The sequence below is a fragment of the Coloeus monedula genome (assembly GCF_965178545.1).
Source record: "Coloeus monedula genome assembly, chromosome: 8".
In the NCBI taxonomy this organism is placed as follows: Eukaryota; Metazoa; Chordata; class Aves; order Passeriformes; family Corvidae; genus Coloeus; species Coloeus monedula.
Window position 1 is genome coordinate 34,626,649 of NC_138788.1, and position 18,653 is coordinate 34,645,301.

General features: G+C 40.0%; 1 protein-coding gene across 1 annotated transcript; it reads left to right on the top strand.

The window, feature by feature from the left end:
* The first annotated feature begins 45 nt into the window (after window positions 1-45).
* On the top strand, window positions 46-15,698 carry ACADSB (acyl-CoA dehydrogenase short/branched chain). The gene is made up of 11 exons (XM_082286041.1): window positions 46-121; window positions 4,297-4,456; window positions 4,719-4,819; window positions 5,290-5,496; window positions 5,939-6,109; window positions 6,600-6,725; window positions 7,110-7,202; window positions 9,114-9,203; window positions 10,702-10,839; window positions 11,648-11,747; window positions 12,433-15,698. Exons 1-11 carry the CDS (start codon window positions 80-82, stop codon window positions 12,501-12,503), a joined length of 1,299 nt encoding a protein of 432 aa, XP_082142167.1. The 5' UTR covers window positions 46-79; the 3' UTR covers window positions 12,504-15,698.
* Window positions 15,699-18,653: the final 2,955 nt, after the last annotated feature.

Sequence of the window (18,653 nt, forward strand, 5' to 3'; positions counted from 1 at the left end):
TGTTGTCTCTGACGTCACGGGGGCGGTGGCTCTGACGTCACGCGGGTGGTGGTCCTGACGTCACGGGGCGGGCACGAAAATGGCGGCGGCAGCGGGAGCGTGGCTGAGGGGCTGTGCGAAGGTGACGTCTCAGGGCGGGCCAAGGGCGAGAGGAATGGGGACGAGGGAAAGCTACTCCGTGTCCTACTGAGCTGCTGCAGCTCCCGAACCTGCCGGTGACGGGCGGCCTCTGGCTCCGGGGCTGGGAGCTGTCGGGGTGCGGGGGCTCCAGGGGCAGCTCTGCGAGGCGTGAGGGGGGGGTTGGGAAGCCCTTTTCTCCTTCTGCCCTGTGGATTTGTGTGTGGAGGGGCGGTGTTGGGTAAGTTCTTGCAAATAAAAGTTCTTGTAAGTCTTGTGAAGTGGTTGTGATGAGGCAGCACCGTCCTGGCAGCAGAGGTGCTTCGAGGTCTCCTTTACTTATGTGTCAGGGAAAGGTTCTTCCCCCAGAGGGTGCTGGGCACTGCCCAGGCTCCCCAGGGAATGGGCACAGCCCCGAGGCTGCCAGAGCTCCAGGAGCATTGGGACAGCGCTGCCAGGGGGGCACAGGCTGGGATTGTTGGGGGGTCTGGGCAGGACCAGGACATGAACTGGATGATCCCTGTGGGTCCCTCTCAACTCGGAATATTCTGTGGTTTCCTAAACACACTCGTGGCACTCGAGGTGTGATCAAAGCAAGCAGAGACCCTGTGTTTTTGCTGTGCATGCCTTGGCTGTGCAGGGTGAGAAGATGTGCTGGCCTGGGACCTTCTCGTGCAGCTCGTGGGTGTGTCGTGGCACTTGAATTAAATTGAAGTAAAGAAAACCAACCCCAGAAATGAAGGAAAGCTTCCCATTTGGAAGCTTCTCTGCTGGGAGATAGGAGTTATGTGGAAACCAGCTAGGATGGATACAAGAGAGGGAGTCAAGGCAAGCAAAGTGAGCTGAGTAAAACATTGCTGTGGTCTTTTTCTGTTTATATCTTAACATTGATGGCAGGCCCAGCATTAAAATCTTGTTTTAGATAGTAAAATAAAAAGAAGGAAGCTAAGAGAACTGATCTTTTAAAGAGCTGAGGTGGAGGTAAGAATTGAGATAAACAGAAAAAAATCAATGTTATCAGCAACCAGTTCTCAAATGCATGTGTTCAGTAGGGCAAGCAGTCTGAATCCTGTAGCAGCATAAATCACTACCTGCAGAAAAAGAGGAGGAAAAAAAAAAAGGCAGTGAAGCAGCATCCAAGGATTTAAGTAATGTACATGTGCTTTAAATAACTGTCTGAAGTTAGTGATACTACATGGCTTCTAAGAATAAAAAGGTACACAATAATGTAGTGGCTTGATTATTTATTTACTTTTTAAATGTAAATGTTGAACTAAAATATGATTTCCACGCTGGTCTATTATTGCTGTGGTATTACCTGTGAGTTGCTGCTCTTTGTGTGGGTGTTGCCAGCATAAATCCCATCCCTTGCGTGCATCCCATTGGTTCTAAAACTTTTCAAGGTGACCTTGTTAGGAATATTCCTTTGCTCCTGCAGCACCACTTATGTCTCAAACAAGTGCTTACCAAACCATGGTTGATAAATGTCTGAACCTTTGTTTCTCCTGCTGTGGTAGGACACCATTCCCGGCCATTCTAATGCGGGTTGGCTGCAGGAAAAGCGATGGGAAGGAAGGAAAGCCTGGGGTGGTTTCAGGAGAGGTGATCCCAGATTGCTGTGAATGTGGTGAGACCCTGGCACAGGTTGTCCAGAGAATCAATCCTGGCCACCCCATCCCTGGAAGAGTCCAAAGCCAGGTTGGACAGGGCTTGGAGCAACCTGGAATAGTGGAAGGTGTCATTTCCAGGGAGTAGCACTGGATGAGCTTTTATGTCCCTTCCAACCCAAACCACTCTATGATTTTATATTTTATATTCCCAGTGATTCACCTTATTTATGCCATCATGGAGGAAAACTGCTCCTTTCTTTGTACTTGGAAATGAAGTAGTGGAAGGAGCAGGAAGTGTGTGTGGTTTGTAGGCCTGTCACTGCTCGAGAAGCAGCACGGTGTTAAATAGAAATGTGCCTGTGCATACTCAGGTTTTTCCCTCTCAGACCTTGCCAAGGACAGACTGGCACAGGTGGGTGTTGGCACACCTGGGTGTCAGGTGACCCCAGCATAGCTGCGTGTTCTGCAAATAATCCTGGCCAACTGCTTCCAGAACGGGGTTGCCTTGGATTCAATCTCTACTAAACAATGTTTTCTTTATTTTTGGTAAGACCCCCAGTGACTCCAGTAACTTCATCATCGTTTGAAGGTGTTGCAGCTATTGTTCATCATCCAAACGTTATATTCGTAATTCAGCCCTGCTCACCAGTAGTTGTTTTATGTCACCAGGGGTGTTGAATGTGACTGAATACTGAATGTTCACAGCAATATTTATTTTCTCTATTACCACTTCTTACTGTTTGTTGTTGTTAGGGTTGGGGTTTTTTTTTATGCACGTGATTTTGTTTGTGCTAAAATCAGAGTTTCCTTATCACAGTAGACTTTTGCTTCTTGCCTCCAAGAGTTCATCAATGTGTTTTACATCAGTTCTTCAGCCAGGGAGATGACAAGTGTTGAAAGCCGATATGAAAGAGGGGGAATTATTAGAAGGATCAAAGGAATTTTTACTTCCTGACCCCAGAGTTTCTGCTGTTTTTAGAGGAATGCTGCTATCACAATGTGCATTGTGGAATTGCCCTGTGTTCTGGGAGCTAAACAGGCGCCTGCTTAGGGCACAGCCAGTCTGTTGCTCACTCTGGGGTTAAGAATTAGTGCTGCCAAAAATGTGTGTTGGCAGACATGTTTTCATATACTTCATGGCACAGCTGTGTCTCTCCTGGGGGTTTCTGTCAGCAGTTGTCATAGTAAGACATTTGTGTCTCCACACTTTAGGCTGACATAGCAAAAGTGACAGAAATCTGTAGCAAAGATCAGATCTGTGGGCATCAGCCCCAGAGTGGGCTGGCTTTGGGGAGCTGGGAGAGCAGAGCCATTGTTCTGTCCTGCCTCCTTTCAGACACAGTCAAGCTATGCTGCTTTTCAGGAATATCTTTTAGCTACTACTAGCCCATTACTTTTGGAGCCAGATCATATCGTGACAACTTCCTTTAAAATCCTAAAAATTATTCTCTGTTTGGAAAGCATATTGGCTTTTATACCAAACTTACCTTTCTAAAGCCTGCTGTGAGGTAATTAAGTCTTTGAACACAAAGTTTTTAGGTCGCCAAGGGACAAAACTGTCACATTATCTGTGTCCTGACAATCACTGTGTGTAGCTTCCTCCCAAAAGCCACTGTTCTGTTCATTTTTGTGACTTTTGCCATATATTCCTAAGATTATTCCCCACAGTCAAATGTTCTCTAATGCCTCTGCTCTTTTGGTTGGATAACTAATGCTTCTTGAAATTATTGTTGTTTATTGTGGAGAAATTGGGAGCATAGGCATAAATCACTTAGTTTTAGTTCCTTCCTGTTCTTTCAAAAGAAATCAACCAAATAGAACACATTAATTATTAGTTACATAACACTATCAATATACTTACTGTAGGATTTTAACTGTATAGAAATTAAGTCACAGAAGCATTCAAATGCCAGGGCTTTGTCTACAAAATGTGTGCTTGTTCTGAAAATCATTAAGTGGTGGATAAGAATTCAGTTTGAATGCAGAAATCCACAGTGCAGTTAAAAGTTAGGGCCTTTCACAGCAAAATACCAATAATCCGCATGAGGGGCTTTCCAATTGCTTTAGAAACAAAAATTGCTGGTCCCAAGAAAACCAGGGAGAAAGCTAAAGTCAGTAATTAAAGTTGACAGGCCTGTAAAAGCCATTCTCTGTGTATTTTACATTTACTCTTATCATATTTGTTAATGAAAGTATTAATTCTATTGAAATATACACTCCCCACTCTGAATATTGCAGTAGACTTGCATCATCTATGAAAAGAAATATTAACAGCAGGGTTTATTTGCTGTAAACCCCAAACTTGACTAAAATTAATGTTTTTACATACTTTGTAGAATAACGTTGTATTAGTTAACTCCCAGAAAGAAAACTGTCTGATGTTAAGAGAAAAGTAATTAAAGGATATTTTTGTTTAGGACATAGGGGATGTTATATCTTAAAAGCTTTCAAACGTTGGGTATAAGTTATATTTCCTAATCATTTACTGAATAAAAGCACTGCGTAAAGTTATATGTTGCTGTCTGCATACAATCTAACTGTTTGCATCTTCTGTATTTGTTGCCAACAGCTGAGAAGACACATACCAGCATACTTGGCTCCTTGGAGGGTTTCTCCCCGTGTTTTTAGGTCCTCCAAATCAGAACTCAAGCCAAATCTAGCCAGTGATGGACTTGCCTGTGCTCCACTTCAGATGTTCACTGAGGAGGAAGCCATGCTGAAAGACATGGGTAGCTATTATATCTGTATTTAAAATTCAGAAATGTTTTAACTAGAAGGGATATTGTAGCTTAAAATTTTGTTTTCATTATTTATTTCTAGTCAAATGTTGAGATTGTTGGGGGAGTTGTGCTTGTTTTGCTTGGGCTACTTGTCTGGGTCAAGTAGTCAGAACACATGCATAACCTGTCAGAAGCACCACATTCCTGTTATATTGATCCCAAAGGAGACTGTTGGAATACTTACAGGTTTTCTTTCTTCTCTTTGTTACAGTGACCAAATTTGCCCAGGAACGAGTTGCACCTTTTGTACAAAAAATGGATGAGAATGCAAAAATGGAAGATTCCGTCATACAGGGACTGTTTGAACAAGGGGTCTGCACACTTCTACCTAATCTTTTATTTGGAAAGTAACATCATTTTATGAATCTCTAACTGTGCCCTGTTCAGATTTTTAGGTGAAACGTTTGAGGGATAAATTCAAATGAACTAATGCATCGTTAAAAATTTTGCAGTTGTCAACCACAAGACAACTTTCTTTACAGCATTATCACTCTCCATCTTTTACTGTCATTTTTTTCCATCTCCCCCATACTTCATCTTATCTTTTAGTTCCTTGTCTTCCCTCCCTCACTTTTTTTTTAGTTGGTTAAGCATAATTGGATGCTGGAAAGGCCATGACTCCAAGTGTTGATGGAAAAGAGTATCAGGAGTCTTCTATGCCTTGCTGGGCAGCCATGAGGACTTACATTGCCAATATCCTCATGTTCATTCTTGGATTCAGTTTTAGCCTTTCCTGCTATCAGAACCAACAGATTGATGTATTTGCACCTTTTCCATTTCAGCTGATGAGTATTGAGCTTGGGGAAGAATATGGAGGAACTGGAGCTTCATTTTTTTCAATCATATTGGCGGTGGAAGAATTGGCCAAAGTTGATCCAGCTGTGGCTCTTGTGTGTGAACTCCAAAACACTCTAACAAATAAGTTGTTTACCACCTATGGAACAGAAGAACAGAAGAGAACTTACCTGCCCAGGGTGTCTAAAGATACAGTGAGTCAAAGTCTTACTTTACTTCACTATTAAAATTATATTATGGTTTAGTAATGTTAGTGGGATTTTTTTTCAGTGATTAATGTGTGTCTGCAGCTCTGGAAAATATGTGTGAACTTTGGAACACTGGTTAGAGCTGAGATCTGTGGTGATATAGATACATCCTGTCATCAGTAGCTGAGAGGTAAAAGTGGAAAGGCACTTATTAGTTTCATTAAAATTTAATTTACTGTGGAAAAGAACCATAAAACAGTTGACTTTGAGAGATGTGTAATTACACAGTGTTTCTATTCTTAATCTCCATAGCTGAAGCTCAGTTACTTTAATGCAATAGGTTAAAATGTTTGAATTTAAGAGACTTGTGCTGGCTTATAAGTATTTTCCTTGTAGGATTTGTTTATATTTGTGAAAATTAAATTGGCTTTTTCTCTTCCCTCGACAGCTAGGGAGTTTCTGTCTTTCGGAGGCTGGGTCTGGCAGTGATGCTTTTTCCTTGAAGACTCGAGCTGAAAAGAAAGGAGACTACTACATTATCAATGGCTCAAAGATGTGGATTAGCTTAGCAGAAGATGCAGGAGTTTTCTTTGTCATGGCAAATACAGACCCATCCTTAGTAAGTTGCTACAGCATTGTTGCATTTCAGTGACTGCTGCTGATGTATGAAACTGTGGATTTTATATTAATAATCTGATGTTAGAGGTTAATACTCTGTGCACCTTTTCCTAGCTGACTGCAAACCTTTAAAAATATTTCCCAACAAAAATTGAGAACTTGGCGAACAATTTAATAAATTCATCCAGCCAGGGAAAATAAAAATGGCAGGATCATGGTTGTTTAGGTGAAGAGCACAGCACTGGTGGTGTTCTGAGTAACAGGACTCACAGTCTTAAGTTTTTCTAACCTTTCTGACTTAGCTGATAAGTTGCTCTTGTTAAGAGGCAAAATGGAAAACTAAAAAGTATCCTATAGCAAAGTAAATCCAATAAAAAATTATATAGCTGAATATGCAAGTGTCAGGTTTGTCCCCAGTGTGGATGTAGGTAGTAGATTTTGAGTGGTATTAGTATAAAAAACGGTTTTTGATTATTTTTAACTCCCCCCAGGGATACAGGGGAATTACCTGCTTCATAGTGGATCGCAACACAGAGGGGCTTCACGTGGGGAAAAAGGAGGACAAGCTGGGAATCAGAGCATCTTCCACCTGCCCAGTAACGTTTGATAACGTGAAGGTACTGTAAGTTCAGCTGTTGAAGCATAAATTTGGGTACAACTGGAACCTGACCACACATAAGGAATGAATATTAACTAAATTCCCTGTTTTTTTCCCTTAGACACACTGATTATTTGGCATATATTAACATTTTCCTCCCACAGAAGTCTAGAGAGGGGTTGAATTTCTTAAATTTTGATGCATTTTTTTCATCAGTTATATAATCACATGAATCTGGACATGTTCTAATCTGATGTCCTAGGAATCAAATATCTGGTTTCTGTTTTATGCCTTCACTTATGAGGAACAATTAATAAAATATGTACACTGATTGGTATGTGAACCCTGTTAGTAGTTGCAAAGCAGAATAGAACAGGAATAATTGGGTGGTTTTATATTTTAGGTTCCTGAGACCAATATCCTGGGACAAGTTGGACAAGGATATAAGTATGCCATTGGAATGCTCAATACTGGCAGGATAGGGATTGCTGCACAGGTGGGTCATCGGGTTTATTACTGAGCACAGCCAGGATATAACTTGAGTTTGGACTGAAATGTATGGGATATTTAAAGCTGTTTAGAAAATACTTAATTAAAAGCTCAATTGCCACTAGATGTCACTGTTCCTGTAGCAAAGTTACAGTGAGGACAGGAACACCTGCCAGTGGGAAAATTCTCCCGTGGTGACATAAGCAATAGACTCAGAAAGCATTAAATGGCAATTAGCTTGTCTTTGGTCGTTAACTTATTGCTGCTGAGTTATGTCAACATTCCTGTCTTCCACTGTGAAAATTTATTTTATTAAAAAAACTAACTTTGGAAAATATAACACACTGAAATGCATTATACCAACTGGGATTGTGTGGGGATGTTCTTCCAGCAACTTATTTTTAAAAGTCAGCTTATTTTTAAAATAAATGTAATTTTCTCTATCAGAACTGTTCTATTTCATTGTTGTGTTTGAAAATTGCACTGTATGGCATCTTAGGGGAAAATATTTACTGACCTTGGAGTTATTTCAAAATGTATTTTGCTGTAAAGTCAATTTGAATCTCAGGTAGCTGCTGATCTCAGTGGGAATCAGGTTCAGCCCTAGAATAAAATGGCTTGTGATAAGTTTTTTTTTTTAAATTATTTTTGAAGTAATCATCGGCATGAAATTGAGACTTTCCACATGGCAGTACACTATGCTGATAATTGGGCTGTCTTTTCCATCATTTCTAAAGATTACCTGTGATTAAACTTTGTCTGATATGGCATTTAAAAAGGGCTGTGGGCCCCATTGTTCCCAGAGATATAAATAATATAGAGGCTCTGGCAGTAAAATACATGGTCTGGATTTTACTCTTAATTACTCCAAGTTACACCTTAATTAAAAGTTAAGGTCAGGTAGTTGTTATATCTTAGTTACTGCTTTCTTGACACCTTCAAATTAAGAGAAATGGACTTGACAAGAACAGCAGCTCTAAAGCCCTGTGGTATTGAGTTTAGTTTTGCAGTAGTAATAATTTTAAAAGATAATGAAGATCTTATAAAATGTAATTGTGGCTTTGAAAACAGTTTCAGATGGTTTTAGTGCAAGGCAGCTGCATATATTGTTGGAGGTGCTGAAGCTGATGTACTTGGCTCTTTTATATGAGTTTATATAAAGAAATAACAAATCTGATAATGGGGCTGATTAGCAGCAGACTGCAATATTTTCTTTTATTGTTTTCCTAGGTATCTTTTTTTTTCCTGTTGTACATCATTAAAGGTAGTTTTTCTAAGCTGCTTGATGTGACAGCTGCCTACTCTTGTCTTTGTGGAAAGACAAAATTGGTCTAAATTCTTCTACAATTGTTCTGCAGAGTTGGAAGATAGTGGAAGAAATGTTATCTCTCCTTCCACTCCACTAAGTTTCTAACTTCTGAAATAAATTGCTAATTCTGGCAGTTTGGTGTCCTCTAGAAAATGAGAAATTATTTTGATTATGAAAATAGTTTTGATTAATCATTCAGATTATTCTTCCTTTAGTAGGGTAATGTAGATCTATAGATCTTCAGTTTACAGTCATTTTCTCATGCAATTATGAGTTTTCCCAGAAACACTTAATAGTTTTGCAATTACAGTTGACCCATAAGTATTGTTCAAAAATTAGTAGTAGTGTTTTCATGTGGTAAGAAATGGGCATGTAATGGGTTTGTTCCTGAAACTTTTCTTTATTAAAATTCACCTCAATTTGTCTGATAACTGTAAAATTCTGGCTCCTAGGATTCTATATAGAAATTTTAGCAATATCTAGGTAGGAAGAAAACAACTTTTCTCCTGAATATCAACCTGCCTGACCAGAAGATCAACTGTTATCATCTCCATTAGGTGCATTCAATTAATCAATTTTTACTGACCATATCCTTATTTTTCCTTACAGATGTTGGGACTGGCCCAGGGCTGTTTTGACCGTACAGTTCCCTACACAAAGGAGAGAGTCCAGTTTGGGAAAAGTGTGTTTGATTTCCAGGTACTTGTTAATGGACACAAGGGATGTTTCCTCTAAGAAAGGAGCAGTGACCACAGTAATCAGTAAAATGACTATTATGATTTGCATAATTTGTGCTCCACCTCGTGTCATGTCTCTCCTCCTCAATATTTGAGAAGAATTTTTCAAAAAAAATTCTGGATGAACATTCATCTGCCATGTAAAATTCATCAATTCAGTGCTGTGTGCCTTTGCAACTGCCACACAAATAACGTAAAACTTTAAAATATTATTGACATATTCCTTTTGCCTGATAACTTACTGACATTCTTTGAAAATAATACACATAGAACTCCCTTCTCTTCTGATTTTAATATCCCACTGTACTGAATGTGCTCCAGTTTTTATACCCTTTCCTGAGGTGTAGAGGAAGGGCTTTTTCTGGAGACAACAGAAATGATAAAAAGATGAGGAAAACTGATTGAATTATTAGGTTTCCTGTGGTATACAAAGACATTTAGTTTTCATTATAATATCTGTTTCTTACGACGAAAGAGAACTCTTTGTTGCAAAAATGATGTATAGTTTAATAAGGAAGATACATAATTGTAATTACTATAGTAATTTTCTTGTTCAAAGAAACCTACATCTCAGCTGAAGAGAAGGAACATTAGCACTACTCATAATTTATGCAAATTTTAGGAAGCACTCATAGATACCTAGGAAATGATTGGAACTACGTCTTTTGAATGGGAAATGGAATTTATAATTGCCGAATCATTTTGGTATTTTGACCTGCCTATATATTTCTGCAAATCTGAGGGAACAGTGTTAGTGCTCTAATAAGATGAAAGATTTCATTGTGTTTTAGACTACTAAATGTTCATTTTCAATCATCATAATATTTGGGTGTTCTTAAATAAACCCATTCTTCCGTAATACCATTCAGATGTGAGCTCCATCACCTCTTTCCTTCCCCTTGAATCCATTCTTCAGTCATGTCCTCTGTACCTTTAAGCTGCTCCTAAATCTTGTCTTGTGCCTCTGGGACATGGGAAGGAGTTGTCACCTCGCTAGTTCTCCACTTTATTCAAGGAATACTTGTTTACAAGGCTTCCTTGGTTAAGCTCATCAGGGAGCCAGACCTGTTACTGTCTCAATGAAAAGCTGCAGAATGAAAACGCAGCTCTGACTTCCTCATGTCTTTGTAATCCCGAGGAGGATGTTAAGATTGGGGTAAAATTTTCCTTTATATTCCTGGGTTTAAATAGGTAACCCTCTGTGCAGCCAGTCAGGCAAAATGAACCCCAGTGCTCCTGAATCCAAGAGAAGGGAAGGGGAGAATAGGAGTGCAGTTCCTGAAAGCACTTCAGTGGCCCAACCTCTGTCAATAAACACAGAAGTAACATGGAATTACGTCCCACCTGGATTCCATATTTTCATTTCAGAGTGCAGGCACATTTCCATGGGGACAGAATGGTTGTTGCTGGGAATTCCAGCGGGGCTGTGGCTCTGTGTGAGTGCTGTGGTGCTGTTGCAGGGGATGCAGCACCAGATTGCCCAGGTGGCCACGCAGCTGGAGGCGGCCAGGCTGCTGACCTACAACGCGGCGCGGCTGGCGGAGACGGGCAGGCCGGCCATCAAGGAGGCCAGCATGGCCAAGTACTTCACTGCTGAGGTACCTGCATCTCCCTCACTCCAGGGCTTCATTCCACTGCTGGGAAAGCTGCTATCCAGTGTGTAATTCATAATTCGTCTTTGCTGTGGAATCTCTGGATGTACTTTCAGCTTGGCTGTCACATCCCTGGAGGTGTTTGAGGCCAAGTCAGATGGGACTTGGAGCAACCTGGTGTAGTGGAAGGTGTTCATGCCCATGGCAGGGGGGTTGGAATGAGATGAGTTTTAAGATCTACTCCAACCCAAACCATTCTGTGTTTCTCAGTCCATGCACAGAATCTAAAGTAAGTCACCAAGGAATAAGCTGCTCATGCCCCTAAATAAATTTTTTAAAACTAAACAACAACACTAAAAGAGGAAAGTGAGTTAATACTTGCACTTACCTAGATAAGATTTGATTTTATCAGAAATCTCTTTTTGTGGCATGAGAAATGACACTGTAAAGAGTTCATTTGTGACCATTACAGCTCTGCTGATCACATCTGTGACTCTTAAAATGATTCAAAACTGGATGACTTCTGTCCCTTTGCAATTGCTGTCTTGCATACCACTGCTGGTCTTGTGCAGAGTGCAGCATAGAAACTATTGCTGGAACAATTAGTGAACTCCTGGTGTGCTCTGATTTCAAAAAATGTAATTTTTATTCTAAAGTGACTTACTGAAGATGAATACCAACATACCCATCCTTCTTCTCTCCTGTTCTAGTCACTGCTTTATTCCCTGTTTTGTTTTTAATTAGCTACAAAGTATAAGTTTTACCACCCCTGTCATGAAGTTGACTCCTGTAACTCTGAAAACTCTCTTCATAGGTTGCAACACTGACAACCAGTAAATGTATTGAATGGATGGGAGGTGTTGGATTCACCAAAAATTACCCGATAGAAAAGTACTATCGTGACTGCAAGATAGGTGAGTGACACTTTCTTAACAAGTATCCCTTGTAGCATTAGTGCTGTTAAAGTTTGAGGATGAAGGACTGGCTTTTTTTTCCAGGATATTTTTTCCCTGAGACTGTATCAACACTAATTCAAAGGCTCAGATATAAAACTTTAGGTATAAATGTATGTACGTGCAAGGCGAGTTATAATATTTAATTGGATACCAACAAAATACAGACACAAACATTGTGTCCCATTCTACTAAGAAAATGTCAGTAAAAAAAAAAATGAAAATGCCTTCTTTGGCTTTAAGATCTGAATCTATGTGGAATTTTATTTTCAAGGCTTCCTTGTTTATCAGGATAATCCTTGGACCCAACAGTTTAACATTTTAAACAATATCACCCTTTGGCTTTTATCGTAATAGCATTTGGAACTTCTTCATTGTTGTTGGCTATTTAAGAATTGCTTTTCAGGAAAATGTCTTTGCATTATGTGGTGCCAGCCTGAAAAGTGCTTTAATTGTTACAGATAATAAAATATGAACATTTATAATATTATATAGATAATTATAATTCTGCACTAATACTTGCATAGTAAAGCTTCATTTCTTAATTGTAAAGGTTCTAACTGGACTTTTAGGATGATATTTTGGTCTCTCTTCATAAATTCACTGTGGGTTTATAGTCCACTAATTTATTTTCTTCTGATTTCAGGTACAATATATGAAGGAACTTCAAATATCCAGTTGAGCACAATTGCAAAATTCTTAGCACAGGAGTACTGAAACCATAAGAACTTTCTTGACTGCTATATGAAAATTATTTCCCTGGACACTGATTGTGAATTACCCATTTATTTGTAATTACAGAAGGCATTGATGACATCATAAATAAGAATACATCATCACAGTGAAATCATAGGGAAAACCATGAATTCCCCGTTTCAGGAGAGTGAGTAATTCACGTGTAATGGTGAATTCCACATTCAAATCCAAACTTCTTTCTGCCTGAGACACTTCCAAGCACTGGATGTAGCTCCCTTAGGTCATGCCAGCAGTTCTTCTCTGCTTGGAGATTTCAAAGTGAAAACAAAGGAATCCAAATCCCTGGCATGCCTGGTGGGAAGGGCTCTGTTGATCCACCTGGGAGGAAGGATTCTCCACGTGCAGCAGAGCTGGTGTGTGGAGTGGAGCTGTTGTTGGGAGGTGCTGCCTGCATGGGGTGCAAAGAGAGGGAAGTGGTGGTTTCCTCTCTCCCAGGCAGAGTGATGGAGCTGCTGTAGTTGGAGTCATTTTTATAGCAGCCCTTTATAGCAGTGTGTTCTTAAGGATATCTTTGTAATTAAGTCCTTCCAGCCCCAATTTGTACTCCTGAAAGGTGGATAATATCCACCTCCCTTTCCAGCCTTCTCAGCTTGTAAGGGTTTTAATCTAAGAGCCTATTTATAGTTCTCCTTTCATAAAAGGTTGAGTTGAAATCTTTCTGAAATGGGGTTAAAAAAGCTCTAGTAGTTCTGCAAAAGGACAGATACAAGCTGGGTAATGGGAGTGCTGTGATACTACCTCACAGTGGCCTTTCCACATTCGATGCATTTTACAAACTTTAAAGGGAGGAACTGTTAATTTGCAGCCTAGAATTCCTTGCTCCTGGAAGTTAGTGATTTTCTAGCACAGTTTTTCTCTTCTTGAGAGACAAAAAGGGCAGGGGGTTGGGAAGTATTTGCTTTTTTTATTCGTCTCTGTTTACTCTAAAATTAGACATTTTATTTACAGCAGAAACCTCTTCAGTGCTGGAGAGCTAATTAACTAATAATCAAGAGACAGGAAGCTTAATATATGAAAAATCATCCTAATTGCTGTAATTGGCAATCTGTTTCAAGTGTTTTGGGGAGGGAAGGATTGGTTTTCTGGTTTTGGCTGACTTAGAAGAATCTCATTTTTAAAGCCTGCTTTTCACTGATGATTCACTCTTGAGTGGAGCTTAGAATGTCGTAGGCTGAGATTCCCAGATGATTTCCTGGCAAAACCAGGGCAAGTGACACTTAACAAGTGGGATTTGTAAAAGAAGCAGTGCCTTAGACAAAGAAACAAGCAAGGATGAAAAGCACTATTAAAAAGTTTTCTGACTTCAAAGGGAAGCAACTACTTTAGTGAATTAATCCCCCTATATACACACTTTGCCTGTTAATGGGCAAAGAATTATTGTGGTGATTATCCTTATGCCAATAAAGAAGCCCCTCCCATATCAATTTGATCAAGAGCTTTGAAGTTTCCAAAAATAAATGAGTAGGAAGGTAGACTAGATGATTTCTGGAGTTTTCTTCTAGCAATATTATTATTAATCATTATCATTATTAATACATTTCAGATTTGTTTGCAGGCTTTCAGCTGAATTGAAACAGCTGGGGAAATTTCAATTAGAATTAACACTACAAACACCATGACATTTAACTACAGTTACTCTGCTCAACAGTCTGTCTGTGAATCTGAAATGATCATAACCACACTCCAAAATGCTTGAGTTAATGTTGATTAATGTGCTGAATTGTGCCAAGGTGAGGCAGCCCTTGGCTGCTGAAGTTTAACCTGCTTTGCTCACATGAGTGTCCCCAGAAAACACGGTTTGGTTCATAGTTTTTGCTGTGATCTCCTGGTTTGAGACACTCTTAGCCTGGCATCTGCAGTTTTGTGTGAGACTGAGGACTGGCAATACTTAACTGATTCAGTGCAGTGCCAGATACAAATCCTTTGTGGAGGAAAGTGGAAAGCTCTTTGAAGGATGGTAAGGGCTGGATATCCAGGATTATGCAAAAGGACTCTCTCTTTGTGTAGAACTGTGTCAGGTATCCGTTTGAAAAAATAACCAGGAAAAAATGAGATTAATGTGATTCCTCACAGTCTGATCTTGGATGCCTGAGTCCAGGAAACAACCTGAACATCCTCATCAGCTATTCAACAGTAGCTGATGAGCTTTTTTTTTTTCAGTAAAGTGAGGTCAAGCCTTTAACTAATGTTACAGCTGTAAATATTTCACGTTGTTGTTATGTATGCTGTTTTTTGTACACAGTTTTGAAAAAAATGTGTCTATTGTATTTGTATACAAAATTCTATGGAGGAATATGTGCACAAATCAATTACAACCCCTGAGTATCTTTCCTTGTTGTTTTAAAAGGACCGGTACCTGTGTGGAGAGCCTTGGCTACTCTGGGATTCTGGGGAGAGTTAACTCAGAGACTCACAGAATGTTTGGGTTGGAAGGGACCTTAAAGCCCATCTTGCTCCACCCCCTGCCATGGGCAGGGACACCTTCCACTGTCCCAGGCTGCTCCAAGCCCCATCCAGCCTGGGATTATTTCCTCCCTTCGAGCCTGATTGCATTGCTGCTCTGAACTCAGATGTTGGGGTAGGAATGAAAAGTGCTGTGCTCTTGTCCAGGAGCTGTTGAGAGCTGCCTGTGCTCCCCAGCTCCTGTTGTGGTTTGGGACAGGTATTTTTAGGTGGTCATAAATGATCATTCTGCATTTGGCGCTGTGGGCACAGGCTACAGAGCTGGTGTGGGCAGTGCTGGGAGGCTTTCTGTGCTTTTAAGCTGCTTTATATACTCAATATGTATTTTATTAGTGACTTTTCCCTTTTTACACCCTTAGTCTATCCAGTCTGTTGTCCTGGAACAGCAGCTGCAGTATCAAATGTTGCGTGTGAGCTTCCCTGGTTAGAAGAAAAGCCCTGTATTGAGAATGTATTAAAAAGTGTCTGTATTTTATTTTTGACTCGATACAATGCTAATCTTGTGTATCAGGTCATGTTTTCTAATAACTGTAATTTAAAATTGTTACAAGATCTTCCAGGTTTTGTACCAGGAGAAAACGACTGTGTCATCTCTTGGGTTTCTCTGGTTCTGTTCTGGTTGGTAATCAAGGCAGATTTCCACAGAAATCACTACTTGGGAAATTCTCAAATACAACATTTTATATCATGTTTTCTATGCTGTTGTTCTTTCTTTCATATTTTCTTTTCCCCATGTAAAGATTGTGTTAGAAAAGGCTTACATGAACTACAGAGTAATTGTTCTTTGGGAGCCTTTTGCTATGTAAAGACTTTTCTAATTAACATGTTATTGCATTTCCACTTGAAAATCTCTTGGTGAGAGACACATTTCAAGTTGTTCTACCAAGCTAAGCTCGATTGGAAGCCCAGTCTGCTTTGAAAGCAGCTGTCTGACTTCCCTGAGCTGGTATTGGATGCACAAAAGCTGAAGAAATGCTTTTCCTCAGCACCAAAATGTATTCAGGGTAACTAGAAATAACCAGGGTGTTCCCTAATAGCTTGTTTAATGTTCAAAGGAACATGCAGTGTACACTGTAACGTTTTTTTCTGGTGAAATATTTAGAAATATAAATCAAAAATAATGTGCAGTCTCACTAGACAGTAATAGCATTTTTATATATTTTGTCTTTCAAGATCATTTGGATTTACATCTTTCTGAAACTATTCTCTCTCTCAGTAACTGTAGAGCTGCTAACACTGGAGGACTTAAACAAACTAAAAAAAAAGTCAAGTTTTTAGGGATTTTTTTTGGTGAGGCTAAAGAGGGGCTGTTTGCTGCCTTCAGTCAGGATCATTCAGCCCAGCCTCAAGCAATGCCCCACCCCTCAGGGAACAGAGCCATTTTCTGATCATCCTTTTCATCACATCAAGTTTGCCACAAGTGTCTTGGATATTTTTGGCCTGAATTGTTTTCAAGAACATGCTGTAAGATTTTTCTATTCACTAATTTGCATCCTAAATATGCAAATTAAATGCAAATTTTTCAGTATAACCAGAGCAGGTTTAATTTGATACTGTGTTGCTGAGGTTTTCTGCCTTTGTTTAGATGGTACCCAAAGACATGATAATTACATGTTAGACTTAGCTTCTCTGGGTACTTTTAGGTTTTCTGTAGAAGAAATTTGCTAAACTGACATAAAAATGATCCAGGAATAATTTAAAAGTCTGGAAGCATAGTTAAACAGTGAAGAGCTCCCCAGAACTTGTTTGGTCAATGGAGCTGCTGAAGATAGAGTTGCTACAGAGCAAACGTTTCAGGGCCAAAGCTGGTGCTGTTTTAGGAAGAGACCATCAGCCATTCTGTTCCTGAGGTGGAGGATGTTGGCCCCAGCTGTTCCCATCAGAACTGGACAAAGCCTTTTTTTCAACTTAAGTACTTTTTGAACTTTGAAAACATTTTGTGACTCTCTGTGATGCACTAACAGATGCTTAAATGGTACAAAGGCTCTATTTCTGTTCATAGTCTTGTTTTCCTCATGTTCAGAGAAAAATTCCTTGTGTTCCACTGTACATTTTTTACCAAACATACACTGTTATGCTCCCTTCTTAAATTCCTTATTATTCAGGTCTTCTCAGTGTTTATCCAACCAGGCTTTAGAAGGAAAATAATTTTCTGGGTTTAATTACAGCAGTGCCTACATTTGATTGATAGGGCAGGTTATTTTGACTGTTGCTTGAATAATAAAAGCTGGATTCAGCAGGATATTTGTCATAAAATACATTTGACTGCCATGCAGGATTCACAGTTTCCAAGGACCACAGGAAGGTGCAGCAATAGATCTTCCATTTCATGCTGGAAGTATTTTAGCTCTACTGTACTTTGACTTCAGTGATCCAATTTGCAGAGATAAACAATTCTCTGGCAGTAATGCAGCTTGCCATTATTTAATAATTATTTAAAATGTGCCTTGTTACCCTTGTGTAAGAATCTGGGCTGCAGGGGAGTGGTGGTTGTGCTCTGATTCTTCAGGGGCTGACACAGCACCGGGTTAAAGCACCCGATGGTCTGGTGTCTCAGACTGTTCTAATTTAATAGCAAACCTTCTCTATCCTGCTGCTTCTATTTAGAAGTGTCCAAAAATCTCTTTCTTTTTTTTTTTTTTTTTTTAACTGTAAAAGCCTTCTGGCACTAAATTACATCTATTTCTTGACTGAAACATATCTGCTCTATGCTAACCTCATTATCCAGGAATGATTTCTAGAAGAGGAAGTGAAGAATAATTAAATCATTCCTAACTGAAGGAAATGCTTCGCAGAACTATGCAAATTCCAATTTGGCCAAGATGCTGTGGTTTCAGATTCTATTTCTGGGAAGGGCAGAGGGAGAAACAGTTATTTTTGGAGTCATGGGCAGCTGGGTTCTGGCTACAATTTTCTCTCTTACCTTGAGCTGAGAGTGGACTGGGACATCCATGTGGAGGAGGAAGCACAGTTCCTGCCACCACCCTCCTCAATACCTGTCCTGCTGTGAGTGCTGGTAGATGAAACTTGTCCCTCTTGCTGCAGGTGTCACTTGCTTTGGTTGGTGCTGGCTGAGACCCCGAATTGGGGGATTTTCCTGCCAAATTGTGCCTCAGCCCTGATCTGAAGCAGCAACTTGTCAGCAGTGGTGCCCTGCCCTTGCTGTCCGCACAGGGCAAAGCTATGAGGGCACAGATACTTCTCCCACTTAGCCTGGGATGCAGCGCCTGGAATAAAATCAGGGTTGTATTTTGGAGGTAAAAAATGAGCTTGCTGTGTGTGTGCTCTGCAGGAGTGCCTGGGGGAGCCCACGGGCTGGGCATGGCCCTCATGGGGCTCCACGCTCACATCTTTAGATTTTCACATTTTTCCATCTGCAAATCTCACTCGTTTGAGGCTTAAGGCAAAAAGAGGGTAAAAAAAAAAACCCTCACAACAGCTCTTTTTTTGTGGGAATGTTTGGAAATCTATTAGTGATGTGTAATTGAATTATTAATTGGGAAAAATATAATTAGAGTGCTGGAAGAACAGCTTTTCAGTGCTCCACAACTTTGGTCTTTCAAGGAATCAGATTGCTGAAATGAGTTATGCATTCAAGAAATCCAGTTAGAATTAAGAACATATGTCCTACTTTTCCAGCTTTTCCTT

Coding starts and splice junctions, on each gene's coding strand:
- ACADSB (XM_082286041.1), top strand. CDS start 80: ATGGCGGCGGCAGCGGGAGCGTGGCTGAGGGGCTGTGCGAAG. Junction 4,820..5,289: donor AGGGACTGTTTGAACAAGGG/GTCTGCACACTT, acceptor TTTCCATTTCAG/CTGATGAGTATTGAGCTTGG. Junction 6,110..6,599: donor CAAATACAGACCCATCCTTA/GTAAGTTGCTAC, acceptor AACTCCCCCCAG/GGATACAGGGGAATTACCTG.